This window comes from Procambarus clarkii, chromosome 33 (assembly GCF_040958095.1).
Source record: "Procambarus clarkii isolate CNS0578487 chromosome 33, FALCON_Pclarkii_2.0, whole genome shotgun sequence".
Lineage (NCBI taxonomy): Eukaryota > Metazoa > Arthropoda > Malacostraca > Decapoda > Cambaridae > Procambarus > Procambarus clarkii.
This window is the reverse complement of record NC_091182.1, coordinates 34,771,200-34,792,167: the sequence shown is the minus strand read 5'-3', so window position 1 is coordinate 34,792,167 and position 20,968 is coordinate 34,771,200. Positions and strand designations below refer to the sequence as shown.

Sequence of the window (20,968 nt, the reverse complement as noted above, 5' to 3'; positions counted from 1 at the left end):
ACATATCAAAAAAAGTTTCAAAAACTGTGGGCATTCTTTCTAAGATCAGATATTATGTACCACGCCCTGCCCTGGTGACTCTCTATTACTCCCTTATCTATCCATATCTCAACTATGGTATTTGTGCTTGGGGCTCTACTACCCAAAATCACTTACGTCCTCTAATTACTCAACACAAAGCTGCTATTAGGACAATATCCAATTCTGGCCCCAGACATCACTCGGTACCCCTACTCAAATCTCTGAATATGTTAGACATTAAGTCACTGCACATTCTCTCATGTGTATTATACATATATAAAACGCTAAACTATAATGCCAATCCTGATCTCAAAAGCTTCATAGAAGGTTGTAACAGAACCCATGAGCACCACACCAGAAATAAATACAGTTTTGATATTCCTAGAGTACGACTTAATCAAACCAGAAATGCTCTACAAATCAAGGGGCCCAGAATGTGGAATGACCTTCCCAACCATGTTAAAGACTGTACCTCTCTCAACCAGTTTAAGTTAAAAACGAAGCTATACCTAATAAATTCCCTGTAACCTACCTTATTCCTCTGTTGTCAACCCATGTATGTTTTTTGTTTTTTTTTTGTTTTTCAAATCAACGCTGTTTGAATGTAATTTTCTGTAATAATTTGTAATTGTATCTGTGCTGCTTTTTCAACAATATTCCCCCCTCTTTTACCTCTATTTTTATTTGTTCGCAACACATTTTATTCTTTTTACCCATTAGTTTTAAGCTTTAGTCATTAATGTTTTTCCTGCCCGAAACGCTTTGCGTAATAGTGGCTTTAGGCATTGTGTGTACTAGCTCTATCTATAAAGCCAACAAACTTTGTAAAGTCTCTTTATGTATGTACCTTACCTAAATAAAAATTATTATTATTATTATTATTATATATATGTATATATATATATATATATATATATATATATATATATATATATATATATATATATATATATAATATTATATATATATATATATATATATATATATATATATATATATATATATATATATATATATATATATATATTATATTTCATTGAATATGACCGCATATTCTGTATTTATTATTTTCTGGTTTAGGGCTTCTATCCCTCTAACTATTTTCTTAGCAGTCAGGGCTTAATTGAAATAGGAGTTCTCCAAAACTCATTTTCGTACTTTTAAGGTGAAGAAAAGAAGTGATTTACTATAGAGTGTATTACACTTATTTGTATAATTTGCACGACGTTTCGAACCTCCATGGTTCATTCTCAAGTGAACAGATCTTACAATACTAGTTGATTTTATACCCGCATTAGGTCAGGTGATAATACAATGAAGGTGAAAACATGGGGGGATACATAAGGGATAAACATAGGGGCTGCAGAAGGCTTATTGGCCCATACGAGGCATCTCCTATCTAAACACAAAGATTAATCCAGTGTAATTGGCCTGTTATGTTGGACATTGTCTTCTGTGTTGGCATCGATATGTTCTTGTCTTGTCCTTACTCTCATGGTGGGTAGAGTAAATAGTTCCGTGATTTGGGTGTTCATGGTAGGTCGCTCTATTCTTATGTGAATTGCCTCAAGAATTTGTAATCTTCTTGAATCTTGGGTTTTGTCTATTATGCAAGCACTACTCCTAACCAAAACATAAACCTGATAATATTCTACAAAACCAAGAAGACTTCCGAACTCCTTATCAAAAACAGCCCGAAGCCGACGGAGAACCCTCTACAGCAGTCAAGCGTTGTATACATGTACACTTGCCCCCACGAAGGATGTAACCTTCAATGTAAGTACATAGGTATGACGTCGACCAAGCTGACGAGGCGTTTGACATGCCATCTTCAATCTGGTGCCCCTAGGAATCACATGAGACAAGCCCATGACATTACTCTAACAAGAGAAATGTTGAACAAGAATACTTGCATAATAGACAAAACCCAAGATTCAAGAAGATTACAAATTCTTGAGGCAATTCACATAAGAATAGAGCGACCTACCATGAACACCCAAATCACGGAACTATTTACTCTTCCCACCATGAGAGTAAGGACAAGACAAGAACATATCGATGCCAACACAGAAGACAATGTCCAACATAACAGGCCAATTACACTGGATTAATCTTTGTGTTTAGATAGGAGATGCCTCGTATGGGCCAATAAGCCTTTTGCAGCCCCTATGTTTATCCCTTATGTATCCCCCCATGTTTTCACCTTCATTGTATTATTCACCTGACCTAATGCGGGTATAAAATCAACTAGTATTGTAAGATCTGTTCACTTGAGAATGAACCATGGAGGTTCGAAACGTCGTGCAAATTATACAAATAAGTGTAATACACTCTATAGTAAATCACTTCTTTTCTTCACCTTAAAAGTACGAAAATGAGTTTTGGAGAACTCCTATTTCAATTAAGCCCTGACGCTAAGAAAATAGTTAGAGGGATAGAAGCCCTAAACCAGAAAATAATAAATACAGAATATGCGGTCATATTCAATGAAACTTGTTTGAAAGAAAACCTGCTGCCAGTATACACCAATATATATATATATATATATATATATATATATATATATATATATATATATATATATATATATATATATATATATATATATATATATATATATATGTATATATATATATATATATATATATATATGCAATTGACGATCACAAAACACTGATCATTTATGCGGAAAATCCACAGAGAAATATGCATATTTCTCTGTGGATTTTCCGCATATATATATATATATATATATATATATATATATATATATATCTTACCTAAGCTTGAGGAATGACGATGTATTTTCTTATATTTGACAGAAACTGGCCCAGAAGAATTCGGAGAATGTTTTCTTTTCTCCCTTCAGTATCATGACAGCTTTGGGCATGACACATTCGGGGACTGCTGGCAACACAGAGAGGGAGCTGCATACTGCTCTGCATCTCTCTCAGAGTAAAGAGGAGATGCATATTGCCTTTCAAGATGTTCTCACTGACCTGAAGGTAAGACTCGTTTTTGGCTATTGGAGAGGTAAAAGGGTAAGTAAGGTAACAATCATTATTAGCTGAAGACTAGTAAGATAAGTCTAAGGTAAGGTAAGATTCGTAAGGTAAGACTCGGTATTAGCTTACCTGGAGGTAAGATGGTAAGGTAAGTGGGGTACCTTGTAATATCATCATGCATTCTTTTCTTCAGTGTACATGTGATATTTGGAGAATGCCAGCTCGTGTTGACAAGTAACATTACAACACTTTTGTGGGAAAGACTAATCGACAAAGTGATTTTTAAGTTAATTTTCCCTCGCATGAATACAATCTGTATCATGTGTATTAAAATTAAACATTATCATTACAAGATAGCAATATTTTGATTTTTTTTTAAATTTAATAAAAATTCGTTAGTTCTGATGCAACAACGATCAGAAAAACACTGATTTCTCATTTCTTCACTGATTTTAAACAGAGATACATGTATATATATATATATATATATATATATATATATATATATATATATATATATATATATATATATATATATATATATATATATATATATATATATATTTATATATATATATATATGTATATATATATATATATATATATATATATATATATATATATATATATATATATATATATATTTTTTTTTAATTGAGAATACAATGGGAAGGGAGTACCACCTCTAGCTGGAAGAAGGGGGACCCATAGCCTCGGAGGAAACCACGCATAACGCATTAGAGGGAATGTTTAGATCCCCTCCAATACAGTTTCTGTGTGCTTTTCTCCTACCACCCCCTTCCTTGAATATTTTTTGTGCTTTATTATGCATTTGATGGTTACAAGATATACATGGGTTGATACAAAAATAATAATGCAAAAAGGTGCTTAAAGGTTATGGATCTCTTGAAGAACACAACAATGGGAAACTTTGATGAATGTCACAGACGGGTTCGATCATCGTTGCAAGTCAAACACTTCTTCGAATTCCTCTGAAGTTGGACTAGTGCCCAAGACGCAACAGGCATTTCCCCTCTGAATCGCAACACTGAGGCGCTGGAACAAGAAACTTTTTGCTCTCTGGTCTTTTGTAGCGCTGATCAATTTGTCCCCCAATTCCTTCAGGAACTTCAATGCACATTTTCCCCACGAACCGAGGGTCTCCGAGCCGATCGGAACAAAGCTGTAGCAGTGTGCTAGACCTCTGTATTTAATAATTTTCTGCGATTCCCTGAAAGAAGCAGCACCACCGCTTTCACGTGTGCTGTAGTGGAGGTAGGTACTGGCCAGTGTGGCAGCGCACGTGTAGTCCCATACCACTTGCTTACCATCCTTCCAAGGTAGCAAGGTGACCCCATCAGGGCGCTTCTGAGGGTCGTTAGGTCTGGATAAGTGTGGTTCTCTTTGTGCCGGGCAGCGGGCTGTGGCGAGGCTCCTCTTGATGATGTCGTTGACTTCTTCATGTCTTGCAATTTTACCCTGTGATTTACGACATACCAGACCATGACGACCATATTGGTCTGCCATCGCAGTTCCGCAGATGCACCTATGTTCGGTGAGGATGGGGGCGGCAAGGCGAAGGGCAACTCCAATGCGGAGAGCGTCATGACTGAGGCGAGTTCCCAGGGCTGCATTGGGCACAGCAAATAAAAAATCCCCGGCGTGGGGTGCTGTTACCGCTAGGAGGCGGGCTTTGTTTTCAGCATCAGCGTTGTCAATCATTGCTGTGACAGTCTTTTCCATTATGGGGCTATCCCAGTGGGCCTGCTTGTGGTCTTTTGGGACTTGTGGTCGGGGTTGAGGGTGTGCAATGGTGTCCCATTGTCTGGCTGCTTCGATGAACGTTTGATCATGAGTTCCCGCTGTCTCTCTCATACGCTCTGGTAGGATCTGCCCTACCAATTCGTTGGCTGCTGTACATGAGGATAAGAATGCTGGAAGTGCTACCTCAGTTGCCTTACGTATGCCTATCCCTCCAAATCTCACTGGTAGTGTTGCTTGGTCCCACTGACTGTCATCTAAATCTAGGTTGAGCGCCTTCCTGAATATTGACCTGAGGAGCTCATCATATTGATTTAGAAGTGGGTTGCCAAAAGTTGGTGCACACCTTAAGAAGTATGTTAGCCTGGGCAGGGTAAGGCACTTTGTGAGAAGGTAGAGGGCATCGTGGGAGTCCAAGTCCCCAATTCTCTCTTCCATCCTCTTTAGGTCTCTAAACTTTTCGTCAAGGACTGCAGCAATGGCATTGTGGCCCAGAGGTGCTCCGAGTAGTGTGCTGTCGGTAGGTTTAACGACTGAGGCTTCTGGTAGAACTGATTTCACTGCTCTAATGATTACTTCACTAGATGCAATAATTTCGCACTTGGAGGGGCTAAGAACGAGACCCATGGACTCCCCCCGTGTCTTCACCAGCTGTAAGTCTTCTAGCAGGGAATCTTGTGTGCCTGCCAGAGTGCCATCATCCAGGAACCAGATGTTGAGCTCGCTGGACAGTCTGGTTGTAATTTCTCGAACCGCTATGCAAAAGAGGAACGGTGCAAGTGGGTCACCCTGTTGAATTCCCTCTGCTGAGGTGACTTCATGTTTGCCAAACAGGAGGGTTGAGTCTTTGCTGTAGCCTGCTGACACAAACGGGAGAATGCTTGGGCAATGTTCCTGGACTGCAGTGAGGATTGCTTCCCTTTTGACCGAGTTGAAAGCGTTTATATATATATATATATATATATATATATATATATATATATATATATATATATATATGTCGTACCTAGTAGCCAGAACTCACTTTTTGGCCTACTATTCAAGGCCCGATTTGCCTTATAAGCCAAGTTTTCCTGAATTAATATATTTTTTCTAATTTTTTTCTTATGAAATGATAAAGCTACCCATTTCATTATGTATGAGGTCAATTTTTTTTTATTGGAGTTAAAATTAACGTAGATATATGACCGAACCTAACCAACCAAACCTAACCTAACCTAACCTATATTTATAGGTAAGGTTAGGTTAGGTAGCCAAAAAAAGCTAGGTTAGGTTAGGTTAGGTAGGTTAGGTAGACGAAAAAACATTAATTCATGAAAACTTGGCTTATTAGGCAAATCGGGCCTTGAATAGTAGGCTGAGAAGTGCGTTCTGGCTATTAGGTACGACATATATATATATATGTTTTTTTTTTTTAATTTGTGAGGGTACCACCTCTGGTGCCAATGTGGGGACCCATAGCCTCGGAGAAGAAAATAAAAAGTATTCAGAGGAGACCTTGTGGTCTCTCACTAAACACTAATATTATCTTCTCCTACCACCCCCATTCTTTTGTATGTACACATATATATTTGCTTTATTTGAACCTTGTTACAAAAAAGGAGTTACATATAGGTTACAAAGATGGTTATCATAGGTTGTCGAGTTCCTCCAGCTCCTCAGATGGCGGGCAGGAACCCTGGATGCAGTGCGCATTTCCCCTCTGTATCGCCACGCTGAGGCGCTGGAAAAGAAAGCTGGCAGCTCTAGGGTCCCTTGTTGTTTCAATGAGCCTAGAACCCAGTTCCTTCAAAAAACTGGTAGCACTTTTACCCCAGGCGCCGAGTGTCTCAGAAGCAATGGGGACAAAATTGTAGTGGTGATCCAGTTCTCTATACTTACGGGATTTGGCTGCTTCTCTGTGGGTGGCAGCACCACCTGGTTGTGCAACACTGAGGTTAATGTAGGTGTTAGCCAGGGTTGATACGCACGTGTAGTCCCATACCAACTGCTTGCCATTCTTCCAGGGGTTCACTGTAATACCATCCGGGCGACCAATAAGAGCATCAGAGTTATGGGGCGTTAGGTAACGGGACTCTCTTTCAGCTGGGCATCTACCTGTGGTGAGGCTCCTCTTGATGATGTCGTTAGCTTCACTGTGCCTCGAGTGCCATCCCCCTGTGCTTTGGCAGAGTATGCTATGGTGGCCGTACCTGTCAGCCACCACCTCGCCGCAAATACACCTATATCTGGTGTGCATTGGGGCAGCAAGGCGAAGGGCCACAGCAATTCGGAGGGCGTGTGGTGTGAGACGCATGCCAGTTGCCGACATTGGTGTTGCTAACAGAAAATCCCCTGCATGTGGGGCTGCTACTGCATATATATATATGATATATATATGTTATATATATATATATATATATATATATATATATATATATATATATATATATATATATATATATATATATATATACATATATATATACATATATATATATATATATATATATATATATATGTCGTACCTAGTAGCCAGAACTCACTTCTCAGCCTACTATTCAAGGCCCGATTTGCCTAATAAGCCAAGTTTTCCTGAATTAATATATTTACTATAATTTTTTTCTTATGAAATGATAAAGCAACCCTTTTCTCTATGTATGAGGTCAATTTTTTTTTATTGGAGTTAAAATTAACGTAGATATATGACCGAACCTAACCAACCCTACCTAACCTAACCTAACCTATATTTATAGGTAAGGTTAGGTTAGGTAGCCAAAAAAAGCTAGGTTAGGTTAGGTTAGGTTGGTTAGGTAGACGAAAAAACATTAATTCATGAAAACTTGGCTTATTAGGCAAATCGCGCCTTGAATAGTAGGCTGAGAAGTGCGTTCTGGCTATTAGGTACGACATATATATATATATATATATATATATATATATATATATATATATATATATATATATATATATATATATATATATATATATATATATTATTAAATATGACCGAAAAAGTAAGATTAATAATTCTAACACGAATTTTCTCAATCTTTCGTACATTTCTTTTCACTGTTGGAGGTAAATCAAAAATCAATTCTCCAAAATTCATTTTTATTTCTAGTCTGACGCGACACGAGCGTCCATATTTGGTCCATATTTCTTGATGCTTCTATATTGGAGCGGAGTCTTGAGGTGGGTAGAATATAGTTGTGCATTAATTGGCTGTTGATTGCTGGTGTTGACTTCTTGATGTGTAGTGCCTCGCAAACGTCAAGCCGCCTGCTATCGCTGTATCTATCGATGATTTCTGTGTTGTTTACTAGGATTTCTCTGGCGATGGTTTGGTTGTGGGAAGAGATTATATGTTCCTTAATGGAGCCCTATTGCTTATGCATCGTTAAACGCCTAAAAAGAGATGTTGTTGTCTTGCCTATATACTGGGTTTTTTGGAGCTTACAGTCCCCAAGAGGGCATTTGAAGGCATAGACGACGTTGGTCTCTTTTAAAGCGTTCTATTTTGTGTCTGGAGAGTTTCTCATGAGTAGGCTGGCCGTTTTTCTGGTTTTATAGTAAATCGTCAGTTGTATCCTCTGATTTTTGTCTGTAGGGATAACGTTTCTATTAACAATATCTTTCAGGACCCTTTCCTCCGTTTTATGAGCTGTGGAAAAGAAGTTCCTGTAAAATAGTCTAATAGGGGGTATAGGTGTTGTGTTGGTTGTCTCTTCAGAGGTTGCATGGCGTTTCACTTTCCTTCTTATGATGTCTTCGACGAAACCACTGGAGAAGCCGTTGTTGACTAGGACCTGCCTTACCCTACAGAGTTCTTCGTCGACTTGCTTCCATTCTGAGCTGTGGCTGAGAGCACGGTCAACATATGCGTTAACAACACTCCTCTTGTACCTATCTGGGCTATCTGGGCAGTCGCTTTTGGCATTTAGGCACATTCCTATGTTCGTTTCCTTAGTGTAGACTGCAGTGTGGAAACCTCCGCTCTTTTCCATGACTGTTACATCTAGAAAGGGCAGCTTCCCATCCTTTTCCATCTCGTAAGTGAAACGCAGCACGGAACTCCGCTCAAATGCCTCCTTCAGCTCCTGCAGATGTCTGACATCAGGTACCTGTGTAAAAATGTCGTCAACATACCTGCAGTATATGGCCGGTTTCAAGTTCATGTCGACTAAGACTTTTTGCTCGATGGTACCCATGTAGAAGTTTGCAAACAGGACACCTAGGGAAGAACCCATGGCGACCCCATCTACTTGCTTATACATGTGCCCATCCGGGCTCAAGAAGGGTGCCTCTTTAGTACAAGCTTGGAGTAGTTTCCTTAGGATATTTTCTGGTATGTCAAGAGGAGTACAGGCTGGATCACTCTGTCAGCTATCATCCCGATTGTCTCGTCCACTGGTACGTTGGTGAACAGCGATTCTACGTCCAACGAGGCTCTTATTCCTGTGGCCCGTGTGCCCCGCAGTAAGTCAACAAATTCCTTTGGCGACTTCAGGCTGAAGGCGCAAGGGACATAAGGAGTCAGCAGGCCGTTGAGTTGCTTCGCTAGTCTGTACGTGGGTGTGGGTATCTGGCTAATGATTGGCCGAAGTGGGTTTCCAGGCTTGTGTGTCTTGACATTTCCATACGCATATCCAGGTTTATATTCCCCAATAATCTTTGGCAGGTGGAGTCCTGATTTCTTGGCGTTCACAGTTTCGATTAGTTTGTTGACCTTTGCTTTCAATTCGGCTGTAGTGTCCTTCGTTACCCTTTGGAATTTAGTTTGGTCAGAGAGTATGAGGTTCATTTTCGCCAGATATTCGTCTTTTTTAAGAATAACGTATATTGGCGACTTGTCACCTCTCCTGACAACTATCTCCTTGTTCTCACGAAGGCTTTTGGCTTCCGCTTTGAGCTCGGGGGACAGTATGGTGCTTCTGTAATTGCCTCGATTCTTTCCTCCTTCCGCAATAAGTTCTGCTTGTAAGGTATCTTTGGTAGTGACCTTCTTTTGTGTCTCGAGGTCGAATATGTCGTCCAACAGAATTTCCAACTCCACTTTCCGGGCCATCTCACTCGGTCTGGACATAACTGTGACAGTTTATGCCCAGATTTAGGAGAGTGACTTGGTCCTCAGTGAGGTTAATTCCTGCAAGGTTCAGGAAGCCATCTCTTGGTCGTGGAATTGCCATAGGTCCTCCATATAACTTTATTTATTTATTTATTTATTTATTTATTTTATTTATTTATTTATGCATATACAAGAATGTACATAAGGAATGTGAGGATACAAATATGGTAATTACAGTCTTGTAAAGCCACTAGCACGCGCAGCGTTTCGGGCAGGTCCTTAATCTAAGAAAATTTTAAGGAGGTAAATACTTGCAAAATTTATAGACAAAAAAATGATAACAGATTACATGGAATGAAAAAAAAGAAGATGAGAGAAAATTATAGGTACAGTATATTAAAGCACATAGGTAGCTATGATTGATTGCAATGACAGCTTAAAATGGTAGTTGACAACAAATTGGTAGGCACAATACAGCAGAAACAATATAAGATTGATTGCAATGACAGCTTGAATGGTAGTTGACAAAAATTGGTAGTCACAATACAGCATATGGCTAGCACATAAAAGAAGACAGCAATGAGCACAATGATAAGGTTGTTTGATATTACATAAAAATTAGGAGATTGGGTAACACTAGGTACAGAGCAAATTTAAAGCTCAGTGTAGGAAACTAAATAGATGAAGTTAGGTACTTTTTGGTTTTGCTTTTAAATAAGGCAAAAGTTTTACAGTTTTTCAATTCACTAGGGAGTGAGTTCCATAGACTAGGTCCCTTAATTTGCATAGAGTGTTTACACAGATTAAGTTTGACCCTGGGGATATCAAAGAGATACTTATTTCTGGTGTGGTGATAATGGGTCCTATTACATCTGTCCAGGGAGAGTTTCAGAGCATGGTTTGCATTTAAGAACAGGGTCTTGTAAATGTAGTTGACACAAGAGAATGTGTGGAGGGAGTTAATATTTAGCAAGTTTAGGGATTTAAACAAGGGAGCTGAGTGTTGTCTGAAAGCAGAGTTAGTTATTATTCTGATAGCAGATTTTTGCTGTGTGATGATGGGCTTAAGGTGGTTTGCCCCCTCCCCGCTCAGCTCGTTGTCGCCGTGTGGGGGCTTAATTAGTGGGCGGCTGCCGGAGTGTGATGCTCCTTGGGACAGTCCTCTGTCCTTTTCTAGCCTTGTGCTCCTGCTGCCGTCCTCTCCAATTTTGCTGGGCATCTTTCCCTTTTCCTTCTGTTTCGTTTTTCTTCCCCCTCTTCTCCTATCTGCTTGCCGTTTCCTGCCGACCTTTTGCTCGTTCTGGTTCTTCCATGGACTTCTTCTATTTTGACGCCCGGGTGCTTGAGGAGGCATACTCATGCACCCGTAGAACTGCAGTACCCGACGTCGAGAGCGAGGGGAACCTTTTATTGTCAATCCCCACTTCGTCACTGAACCCGATCTCGACGGACTGTCGGTTTCTTAAGGTGGCGTTTGTGGGGCGTATACTCACGACGCACCCCTAGGAGGCCCCGACAAGATCGGCGATAGCTTCTTGTTGGGTGTCCTGCCTCTAATTGTGGCTCCATGGTGGGTGTGGGGGCACATTCATGAGTTAATTCTTCATTTCGTCAAGAAGATAACCCCTGCTTCGGCTACTTCTGGCTTACCTTCTCAGGCTCGTGGGGTGGGCGACCAAGCCCCCGAGTCGGTCCGTATTGGAAGACCGGGCTCTGTAGCCTCCGCTGCATTGGGCCCCGACCTTGCTCCTCCTTTGGCCTCTCTGACTCCTTCCCCTGGCTCCCCTCCCTCCTCTGTGGTTGGGTCGAGCCCCAAGCCCCCAGTGGTGACTACCTCGTCCCCTAGCGCGGCTCCTTATCTAGTTGTAACTACTGCGCCTTTTAACCCCTCTCTCTCTGGGGGTTCTCACCGCCGTCCTCGTCACGGCCGCCCTCGCTCGATTCCTTCCAGTTCTGCTACCTATCAAGCCTTGTTTGGTCCCGCTTCGTGGGCCAAATATTTTGATCTCCTCCCTCTTGATTCTGCGCCTTCTGACGATTTCTCCCTTCATCGACATCTCATTGATTCCGTGGATGCCTCCATTACTTTCAACCCCACTCGTCTCAGTACACGTGTCGTTGCTGCTCCTTCTCAGGATGCTGCTTCCCACTTGGCTGCCTTATCCTGCCTTGGCGAGACCCCCGTTCGGGTCTCGAAGAACGCTCAGTTGAATGCCAGTGTTGGCACTATTTTGCTCCCGCCCCATGTTGCAACCGGTGTTCGGGACCTGCGCGACTGCCACGACGATATTCGCCATATCCTCGCTGCCCAGGGCCATTCTATTCTCCAGGTGGACACGTTTACTCGTCCCCCTCGTGGTAGTCGCCGTCAACCCCTCCGGGTTGTGAAGATTACCTTTGATGGTAGGACCCTTCCACCCTCTGTCATTCTTGCTGGTGCCAGGTGCTCTGTCCAGGAGTACATTCCTTCTCCTCGGCTCTGCAACAAGTGCTGGAGGTTTGGGCATGGTGCCCTCCGCTGCTCCGGGACTGTCTCTCTCTGTCCTTTGTGTGGTGGCGAAGATCACTCTAAGTCGGAGTGCACTTCTCCCCAGGCTCGTTGCCTCAACTGCGGTGAGGCCCATCCTACCTTCTCCCGTGCGTGTGTCCATTACAAGCTTGAGGCAGCCGTCCTCAACCTGAAGCACCGGGAGCGTTTATCTTTTCCTGAGGCGAGGCGCCAGGTTCGCCGGCTCCCGCCTTATGCTAATATCTCTTATGCTCGCGTGTTGCGCTCTTCCTCTCCTCGTCCTTCCCGCCTTCCTCAGACTCACAACCGTTTCCGGGCCTTGGACCCTGATGCGCCCACTGCCCCCTCCTCTGTTCCTTTGGGTTCTCTCCCGAAGGATCCTCCTCCTGGTCCTCTGTCTGGAGTTCCCCTTCCTTCTACCCGGTCTGTCGTGTCTTCTGTGTCTTCTTCCTCGTCCCCCTCCGATCCTCCTTCCCATCCTCTTCCTCCATCTATTGGCTCTCCCCACCGCCTGTCGGTGCGGGCGGATGTCCATCGCTCTCCTCACGGCCGTCGTGTGTGCTCTCGTTCGGCTTCTCCTGTTGAGACACTGGAATCCGTTGCCCGGTACGTAGTTGCTGGGACACCGGTCTCTTTAAGTCAGAAGCGTAAGCCTGGCTCCTCTCCTTCCTCTTCCCCGGCGGGTAAGAAGGCTTCGCCTTCTTCCTCAGCTCCTCCTTCTGGCTCTGTTGCTCCTTCCCCTCCCGTTTCAGTGCTTGCGCCCCCTGTTCCTGCTATGGAGGTTTCTTTGGCCCCTGCTTCCCTTTCGGTTGCTGCTCTTGCTGGGGTGCGCTCCCCTCTTTCTACTCCCCCTGCTCCTGCTGCTGTCCTTGACGGCTCCTATCAGTTGTCTCCTCCTCCTCCTCCTCCTCCTCCTCCTCCAGACCCTGCCCGCCCACCTCTGCTCTGTTCTCCCGTTTCCTTCCCTCCGTCTTTGCTCAGTTTACCCATGCCCCCTAACCCTGACTTTGCTGACCCTGATCCCGACCCTGATATTCTTTAACGTGCTCTGTTGCTCTTTCGCCTTTGTTTCTTCCTTGTTCTCTGTTTTTGTCCTTTCTCTTCTCGTCGTTGTCCATTCTTCAATGGAACGTTCGAGGTTATTACGCCAATTTCCTCGAACTCCAACTTCTGATTTCGCGGTTTTCGCCCCTTTGTGTCTGTCTCCAGGAGCCAATGCTTGGTGCTCGTCCTGGTCGTTTTCGTGGCTATTCCTTTCTCTCCCCCCCCCCAGCCATTGATGGGGCCTCTAATTCTTCTGCTCTTTTGATTCGGGCTGATGTTCCCTTTGTTCCTTTACTTTTTCCTTCGCCTCTCCATTGTTCTGCTGCTCGTATCTTTGTGAGGAAATGGTACACAGTTTGTTCCATTTATCTACCCCCGAGTGTCCCGCTCTCTCTTCCTGATTTGAAACACCTCCTGGACTCCTTGCCGGAGCCTGTGCTCCTGCTGGGTGACTTCAATTGTCGTCATTCTCTTTGGGGTGACGTTCTGACGAATACCCGGGGTCGCCTCCTTGAGCCGTTTCTCCTCTCTTCTTCCCTGTCTCTTCTGAATTCTGGTGAGCCCACTCATTTGGACTCTCGGACTTGCACCCTTTCTTGTCTTGATCTTTCTCTCTGCTCTTCTTCTCTTTACTTAGATTTCACGTGGCAGGTTCTTGATGACCTCCATGGAAGTGATCATTTCCCCATCCTTGTTTCCTTTTTCTCTTTTCGCCCTTCCCTCTCTTTCCCTAGGTGGCAGTTTGCTAAGGCAGACTGGACCCTATTTACCCTCAGTGCTGCTCTCCCTGACCTCTCCCTTCTGCCTCTCTCTCGCGCTCTCCTCCTTTTTCATGACACTGTCTTCAACGCTGCCCTCCGCTCTATTCCTCGCTCTTCCTCTCGGGGTCCACGGAAGTGCGTTCCCTGGTGGAATGCGGACTGTGCTCGGGCTGTCCGCTGTAAGCGTGCAGCCTGGAAGAGGCACCGCCGTAGGCAGACGACCGATTCTTTTCTTTTCTTTCGGAAAGCGAGTGCGGTGGCCCGTAGGGCCATCCGTACGGCTAAACGTGAATGTTGGGCATCTTATGTCTCAACAATTACGTCCGAGACCCCTCTGGCCCAGATCTGGAAGCGTATCCGCAGGATAGCGGGTAAGTTCGTTCCCGATGTTTCACCGGTCCTTCACCTCCATGATACTCTTGTGGCGGACCCGTTGCAGGTCGCTTCCGAACTGGGTTCCCACTTTTCTTCTGTTAGCTCTGGTCTTCATCTTCCCCAATCTTTCCTTCTTCGTAAACCTGTCCTTGAGTCTCGTCCTTTAGATTTCTGCACTCATCTTCAGCTTCCCTATAATGATCCCTTCTCTCTCTCTGAACTTCATTCTGCCCTGGCCCTCTGCGGTTCTACGGCGGCGGGCTCCGATGGTATTCATTATGAGATGCTTCGCCATCTCCCTCCGAGCACGTCTCAGTATTTACTGAGTCTGTATAATCGGATCTGGGAGTCGTCGTCAGTCCCTGAGGACTGGCTCGATGCCGTTGTCCTCCCTGTTCGCAAACCGGGGTCTCTGGGTACTTCCCCTAAGGACTTTCGCCCTATTGCTCTCACAAGTTGTGTCTGCAAACTCTTTGAACGTATGGTTAACGTTCGTCTGATGTGGTTCCTGGAACACCATCACCTCCTCTCCCCTTCTCAATTTGGTTTCCGCAAGTGCCGCAGCACGACAGATGTCCTGGTGAACTTGGAGGTCTATATTCGTACTGCTTTTGCTGCGAAGACCTCCGTTGTTGCCGTCCTTTTTGACCTAGAAAAGGCTTACGACACCACTTGGCGTTATCATATCCTATCTCAACTTCATTCTTTTGGCCTTCGTGGTCATCTCCCTCTCTTTCTCCTGCAGCTTCCTCTCTCGTCGTTCCTTTCGGGTGCGCCTTGGTACCGCTCTCTCTCCCTCTTTTCAGCAATACGAAGGTGTGCCCCAGGGTAGTGTTCTGAGCACTACTCTTTTTCTTGTTGCCCTCAATGGTCTTCTTTCCTCTCTTCCTTCTGGTGTCTTCTCCGCTCTCTATGTCGATGATCTTACCCTTTGTTGTCAGGGTGATGATTCGCCTCTCCTTCAACGCCGGCTTCAACTTGCAATTGATGCCGTGTCGTCCTGGGCCACAGGTCATGGCTTCAAGTTCTCTACTTCTAAGACTTGTGCCATGACTTTTACGCGGAAACGGGTTGTTCTTCGTCCCTCTTTGTCACTTTATGGTCATCCCCTTGAATACAAAGATTCCGCGAAGCTTTTGGGGTTATTCCTTGACACTCGTTTGTCTTGGTCTCCCCATATCTCTTACCTCCGTGTTGAGTGCTCTAAGGCCCTTACCCTCCTTCGGGTCTTGTCCCATACTTCTTGGGGGGCAGATAGGCGCACTCTCCTTGCTTTACATTCCTCTCTCGTCCTGTCTAAGCTCGATTATGGTTGCCCTGCTTACTCGTCTGCTTCTCCTTCTACTCTTCGCCGTCTTGATGCTTTGCACCATACTGGGTTGCGCCTCAGTTCTGGTGCCTTTCGTTCGACTCCCATCCTTAGCTTGTATGTTGACACTGGCTTCCTGTCTCTCCGGGACCGCCGTGATCGCTACTGTCTTCGCTATCTTGCGCGGTCCTTGCAACATCCTTCCTCTCGCCTCTGTCGTGCTTTAACTTTTACCCCTCCTGCGGTTCCTGTTCCTCTTCACCACCTCCCTCTTTCTGTCCGGTTATCTCGCCTACAGGATTCTCTCTCCGTTCGTATTTCTGATGTTTCTCCTCGTGTTGTTCCTTCTTTGCCCCCGTGGAGGGTCCCTCTTCCGCGGTTTTGTACTTCCTTGACCCGTATCACTAAAGCTTTTACCCCTCCTACGGTTCTAAAACGCCTTTTCCTCGAGCACTTTTCTTCTCACTCCCGCTCCGTTTCTGTCTTCACCGATGGGTCTAAGTCAGCGGACGGTGTTGGCTACTCTGTTGTTTTTCCTGATCGCACTTATATGTGTCGCTTGCCTCCGGAGACTAGCATCTTTACAGCAGAACTTTATGCTATTCTCTATGCTCTTCGTCTCCTGCTTTCTCGTTGTCAGTCTTCCTTTGTAGTTGTTGTTGACTCTCGTAGTGCCCTCATGGCTCTCGGGTCCTTTAATCCGGTTCATCCAGTAGTTGTCGAGATCCAGCATTGGCTGTTTCTCGTTCACAGTAAATTTAAGTCGGTTGAGTTTTGTTGGGTTCCCAGCCATATTGGTGTGTCTTTAAATGAGCGTGCGGATGCTGCCGCTAAGGAAGCTGTCCGCTCTTGTCCCATCTCTCGTAAAGGCATTCCGTATTCCGACTTTTACCCAGTTATCCATTCCTCAGTCCTTACCCGTTGGCAGGCTTCTTGGTTGTCTGTTACTGGTAACAAGCTACGTACTCTTAAATGTTGTGTTTCCTCGTGGCCGTCCTCCTTCCACCGTAACCGGCGGTGGGAAACAGCTCTGGCGAGGTTGCGTATTGGCCATACTCGCTTAACCCATGGTCACTTGATGGAGCGCCGCCCTGCTCCTTATTGTCCTAGTTGCATTGTCCCTCTTACGGTCGTGCATGTCCTTCTTGAATGTCCTGACTTCCAGGACGAGCGTGTGTCTTGCTTTCCGACCGCCCCTCGCGGTCACCTGTCCCTCGATAGAATTCTTGGTGACTCGGATACTTTTGATATCGTTCGCCTTATGCGTTTTTGTTCTCGTATTGGCATCCTTGGTGATATTTAGCGCCCTCTGATTATTTTGCGTATTTGATGGTGCTACATAGCCTTCCCGGTTTGGTGCCTTCTTTTGATAATTACTTACTTACTTAAGGTGGTTTGCAGTGGTAGACCCCCATGCACAGATACCATAATTAAGATAGGGGTAGATTAGTGCATAATATAGTGAGAGGAGAGCAGAGTTAGGAACATAATATCTGATTTTGGAGAGTATACCAACTGTCTTAGAGACTTTCTTAGTTATGTGTTGAATGTGGGTGCTGAAGTTGAGTCTCTTGTCTAGGAATAGGCCAAGAAACTTGCCATCATTTTTATTACTGATGTTAATGTTGTCTATCTGTAGCTGAATTGCATTTGATGATTTGCTTCCAAATAAGATGTAGTAAGTCTTTTCGATGTTTAATGTTAGTTTGTTCGTTGACATCCATAAGTGGACTTTTTTTAATTCATTATTCACAACATTATTTAGTGTATGTGGGTTGAGGTTTGAGTAGATAAGGGTAGTATCGTCAGCAAACAATATAGGTTTGAGAATATTAGAGACATTAGGCAGATCGTTTATATATATAAGAAATAGAAGAGGTCCTAAGATGCTGCCCTGTGGCACTCCAACGGTAATTGGTAGAGTGGAAGAAGTTGTATCATTGATGGTTACATATTGGTGTCTGTCACTAAGATAGGATCGGATGTAGTCAAGGGCAAGGCCTCGGATTCCATAATGCTGGAGTTTAAGTAAGAGGTAGTTGTGATTAACAGTATCAAAGGCTTTTCTTAGGTCAATGAAGAGTCCAATCGGAAACTCATTTTTGTCAAGGGCTGAGTAGATAATGTCAAGGAGACTAATGATTGCATCATTGGTGCTCTTTTGGGACCGGAAGCCAAACTGGCAGGGGCTGAGTATGTCGAATTTTACGAGGTAGGAATAGAGCTGTTTGTAAATAATTTTTTCAAATATTTTTGATAGAGTGGGTAGATTTGATATTGGTCTATAATTGTTTATGTCCGCCGGATTGCCTCCTTTATGGACTGGCGTTACTCTTGCTTTTTTGAGGATATCAGGGAAGGTGTGATACTCTATAGATTTGTTGAACAGTAGTGCTATGGGTGGGGCAAGGGCATGGGAGGCTCTCTTGTACCCTCCCGTTGTATAACGTTGTTAGTTTCTTGATAATCCTTGTTTCAGTGCTGAGGTGAAGTCGGTCTGTGAGGATGTCGAGGTGTTGTTCAATGCGGGTACGGATACTTTCGTCGATGTTGCTATTTCTCCACTCGTTCGTAACATGAAGTAGTTGCGTTTTGTTGTCTTTGAATTCATTCTCTGCCTTGTATATCTGATCACGAATCAGATCCTGGCGATATTTTATCGTGAAGGCTTGATTCCTTGCTGCTGGGTCGTGCATTTTAATATTAGTATATTTTGGTAGCAGTCTTTCCTGTAGACATATATTATTAAATATGACCGAAAAAGTAAGATTAATAATTCTAACACGAATTTTCTCAATCTTTCGGACATTTCTTTTCACTGTTGGTGGTAATTCAAAAATCAATTCTCCAAAATTCATTTTTATTTCTAGTCTGACGCGACACTTGAGCGCGTTTCGTAAAACTTATTACATTTTCAAAGACTTTAGTTTACACATACACAACTGAATAGAACTTACACATCTCCGATTTGTTTATATCTACATTTGAGTGAGGTGGATGGGGTGAGGTGGCATTAATAGGGTATTAATTTCATCAACACAAGACAGAACACGAAACAATGGGTATTGAATGGAAGTGATTGTAGAAAGCCTATTGGTCCATATTTCTTGATGCTTCTATATTGGAGCGGAGTCTTGAGGTGGGTAGAATATAGTTGTGCATTAATTGGCTGTTGATTGCTGGTGTTGACTTTTTAATGTGTAGTGCCTCGCAAACGTCAAGCCGCCTGCTATCGCTGTATCTATCGATGATTTCTGTGTTGTTTACTAGGATTTCTCTGGCGATGGTTTGGTTGTGGGAAGAGATTATATGTTCCTTAATGGAGCCCTGTTGCTTATGCATCGTTAAACGCCTAGAAAGAGATGTTGTTGTCTTGCCTATATACTGGTTTTTTTGGAGCTTACAGTCCCCAAGAGGGCATTTGAAGGCATAGACGACGTTGGTCTCTTTTAAAGCGTTCTGCTTTGTGTCTGGAGAGTTTCTCATGAGTAGGATGGCCGTTTTTCTGGTTTTATAGTAAATCGTCAGTTGTATTCTCTGATTTTTGTCTGTAGGGATAACGTTTATATTAACAATATCTTTCAGGACCCTTTCCTCCGTTTTATGAGCTGTGGAAAAGAAGTTCCTGTAAAATAGTCTAGTAGGGGGTATAGGTGTTGTGTTAGTTGTCTCTTCAGAGGTTGCATGGCGTTTCACTTTCCTTCTTATGATGTCTTCGACGAAACCATTGGAGAAGCCGTTGTTGACTAGGACCTGCCTTACCCTACAGAGTTCTTCGTCGACTTGCTTCCATTCTGAGCTGTGGCTGAGGTCACGGTCGACATATGCGTTAACAACACTCCTTTTGTACCTGTCTGGGCAGTCGCTGTTGGCATTTAGGCACATTCCTATGTTCGTTTCCTTAGTGTAGACTGCAGTGTGGAAACCTCCGCTCTTTTCCATGACTGTTACATCTAGAAAGGGCAGCTTCCCATCCTTTTCCATCTCGTAAGTGAAACGCAGCACGGAACTCTGCTCAAACGCCTCCTTCAGCTCCTGCAGATGTCTGACATCAGGTACCTGTGTAAAAATGTCGTCAACATACCTGCAGTATATGGCCGGTTTCAAGTTCATGTCGACTAAGACTTTTTGCTCGATGGTACCCATGTAGCCACCTATTAATACCCTATACCATGGTACCCTATTAATGCCACCTCACCTCATCCACCTCACTCAAATGTAGATATAAACAAATCGGAGATGTGTAAGTTCTATTCAGTTGTGTATGTGTAAACTAAAGTCTTTGAAAATGTAATAAGTTTTATGAAACGCGCTCAAGTGTCGCGTCAGACTAGAAATAAAAATGAATTTTGGAGAATTGATTTTTGAATTACCACCAACAGTGAAAAGAAATGTACGAAAGATAGAGAAAATTCGTGTTAGAATTATTAATCTTACTTTTTCGGTCATATTTAATAATATATATATATATATATATATATATATATATATATATATATATATATATATATATATATATATATATATATATATATATATATATATATATATATGTATATCACGAAAATAAACACGTGATTAAGAATGTGACAATGTCAGACCACGGAGAAAAAATGAAACAGGAATTTCCTTAAGTACTTTCGTATATTAAATATGACCTTCTGAAGATGTATTTAATATACGAAAGTACTTAAGGAAATTCCTGTTTCATTTTTCCTCCGTGGTCTGACATTGTCATATATATATATATATATATATATATATATATATATATATATATATATATATATATATATATATATATATATATATATATATATATTGATAGTAGTCTTTCTTGTAAACATATGGTGTTGAATATGACCGAAAACGTAAGATTAATAATTCTAACACGAATTTTCTCAATATTTCTTAAGTTTTCTTTACCGTCAATGGTAAATGAAATATCAATTCTCCACAATTCAATTTTATTTATTGTCTAACTTCTGAACGCATTTCGTAATTCCTTATTACATTTTCAAAGACTAGTTTACACACAAAATACATTCATACTTATACTCGCTTTGGGTGAAGTGATATGGGACAAAAGTTTAGGGTGAGGTGACAAACAGAAGACAGAACATGAAACAATTGGTA

General features: G+C 42.9%; 1 protein-coding gene across 1 annotated transcript in view; it reads left to right on the top strand.

Annotated features, from left to right (window-relative positions):
* LOC123765210 (leukocyte elastase inhibitor) overlaps positions 1 to 20,968 on the top strand; it is a 133,993-nt gene that overhangs the window by 69,244 nt on the left and 43,781 nt on the right. The window contains exon 3 of the mRNA XM_045753679.2: positions 2,844 to 3,026. Coding sequence (XP_045609635.2) covers positions 2,844 to 3,026 — 183 coding nt within the window. The remainder of the gene's footprint in view (positions 1 to 2,843; positions 3,027 to 20,968) is intronic.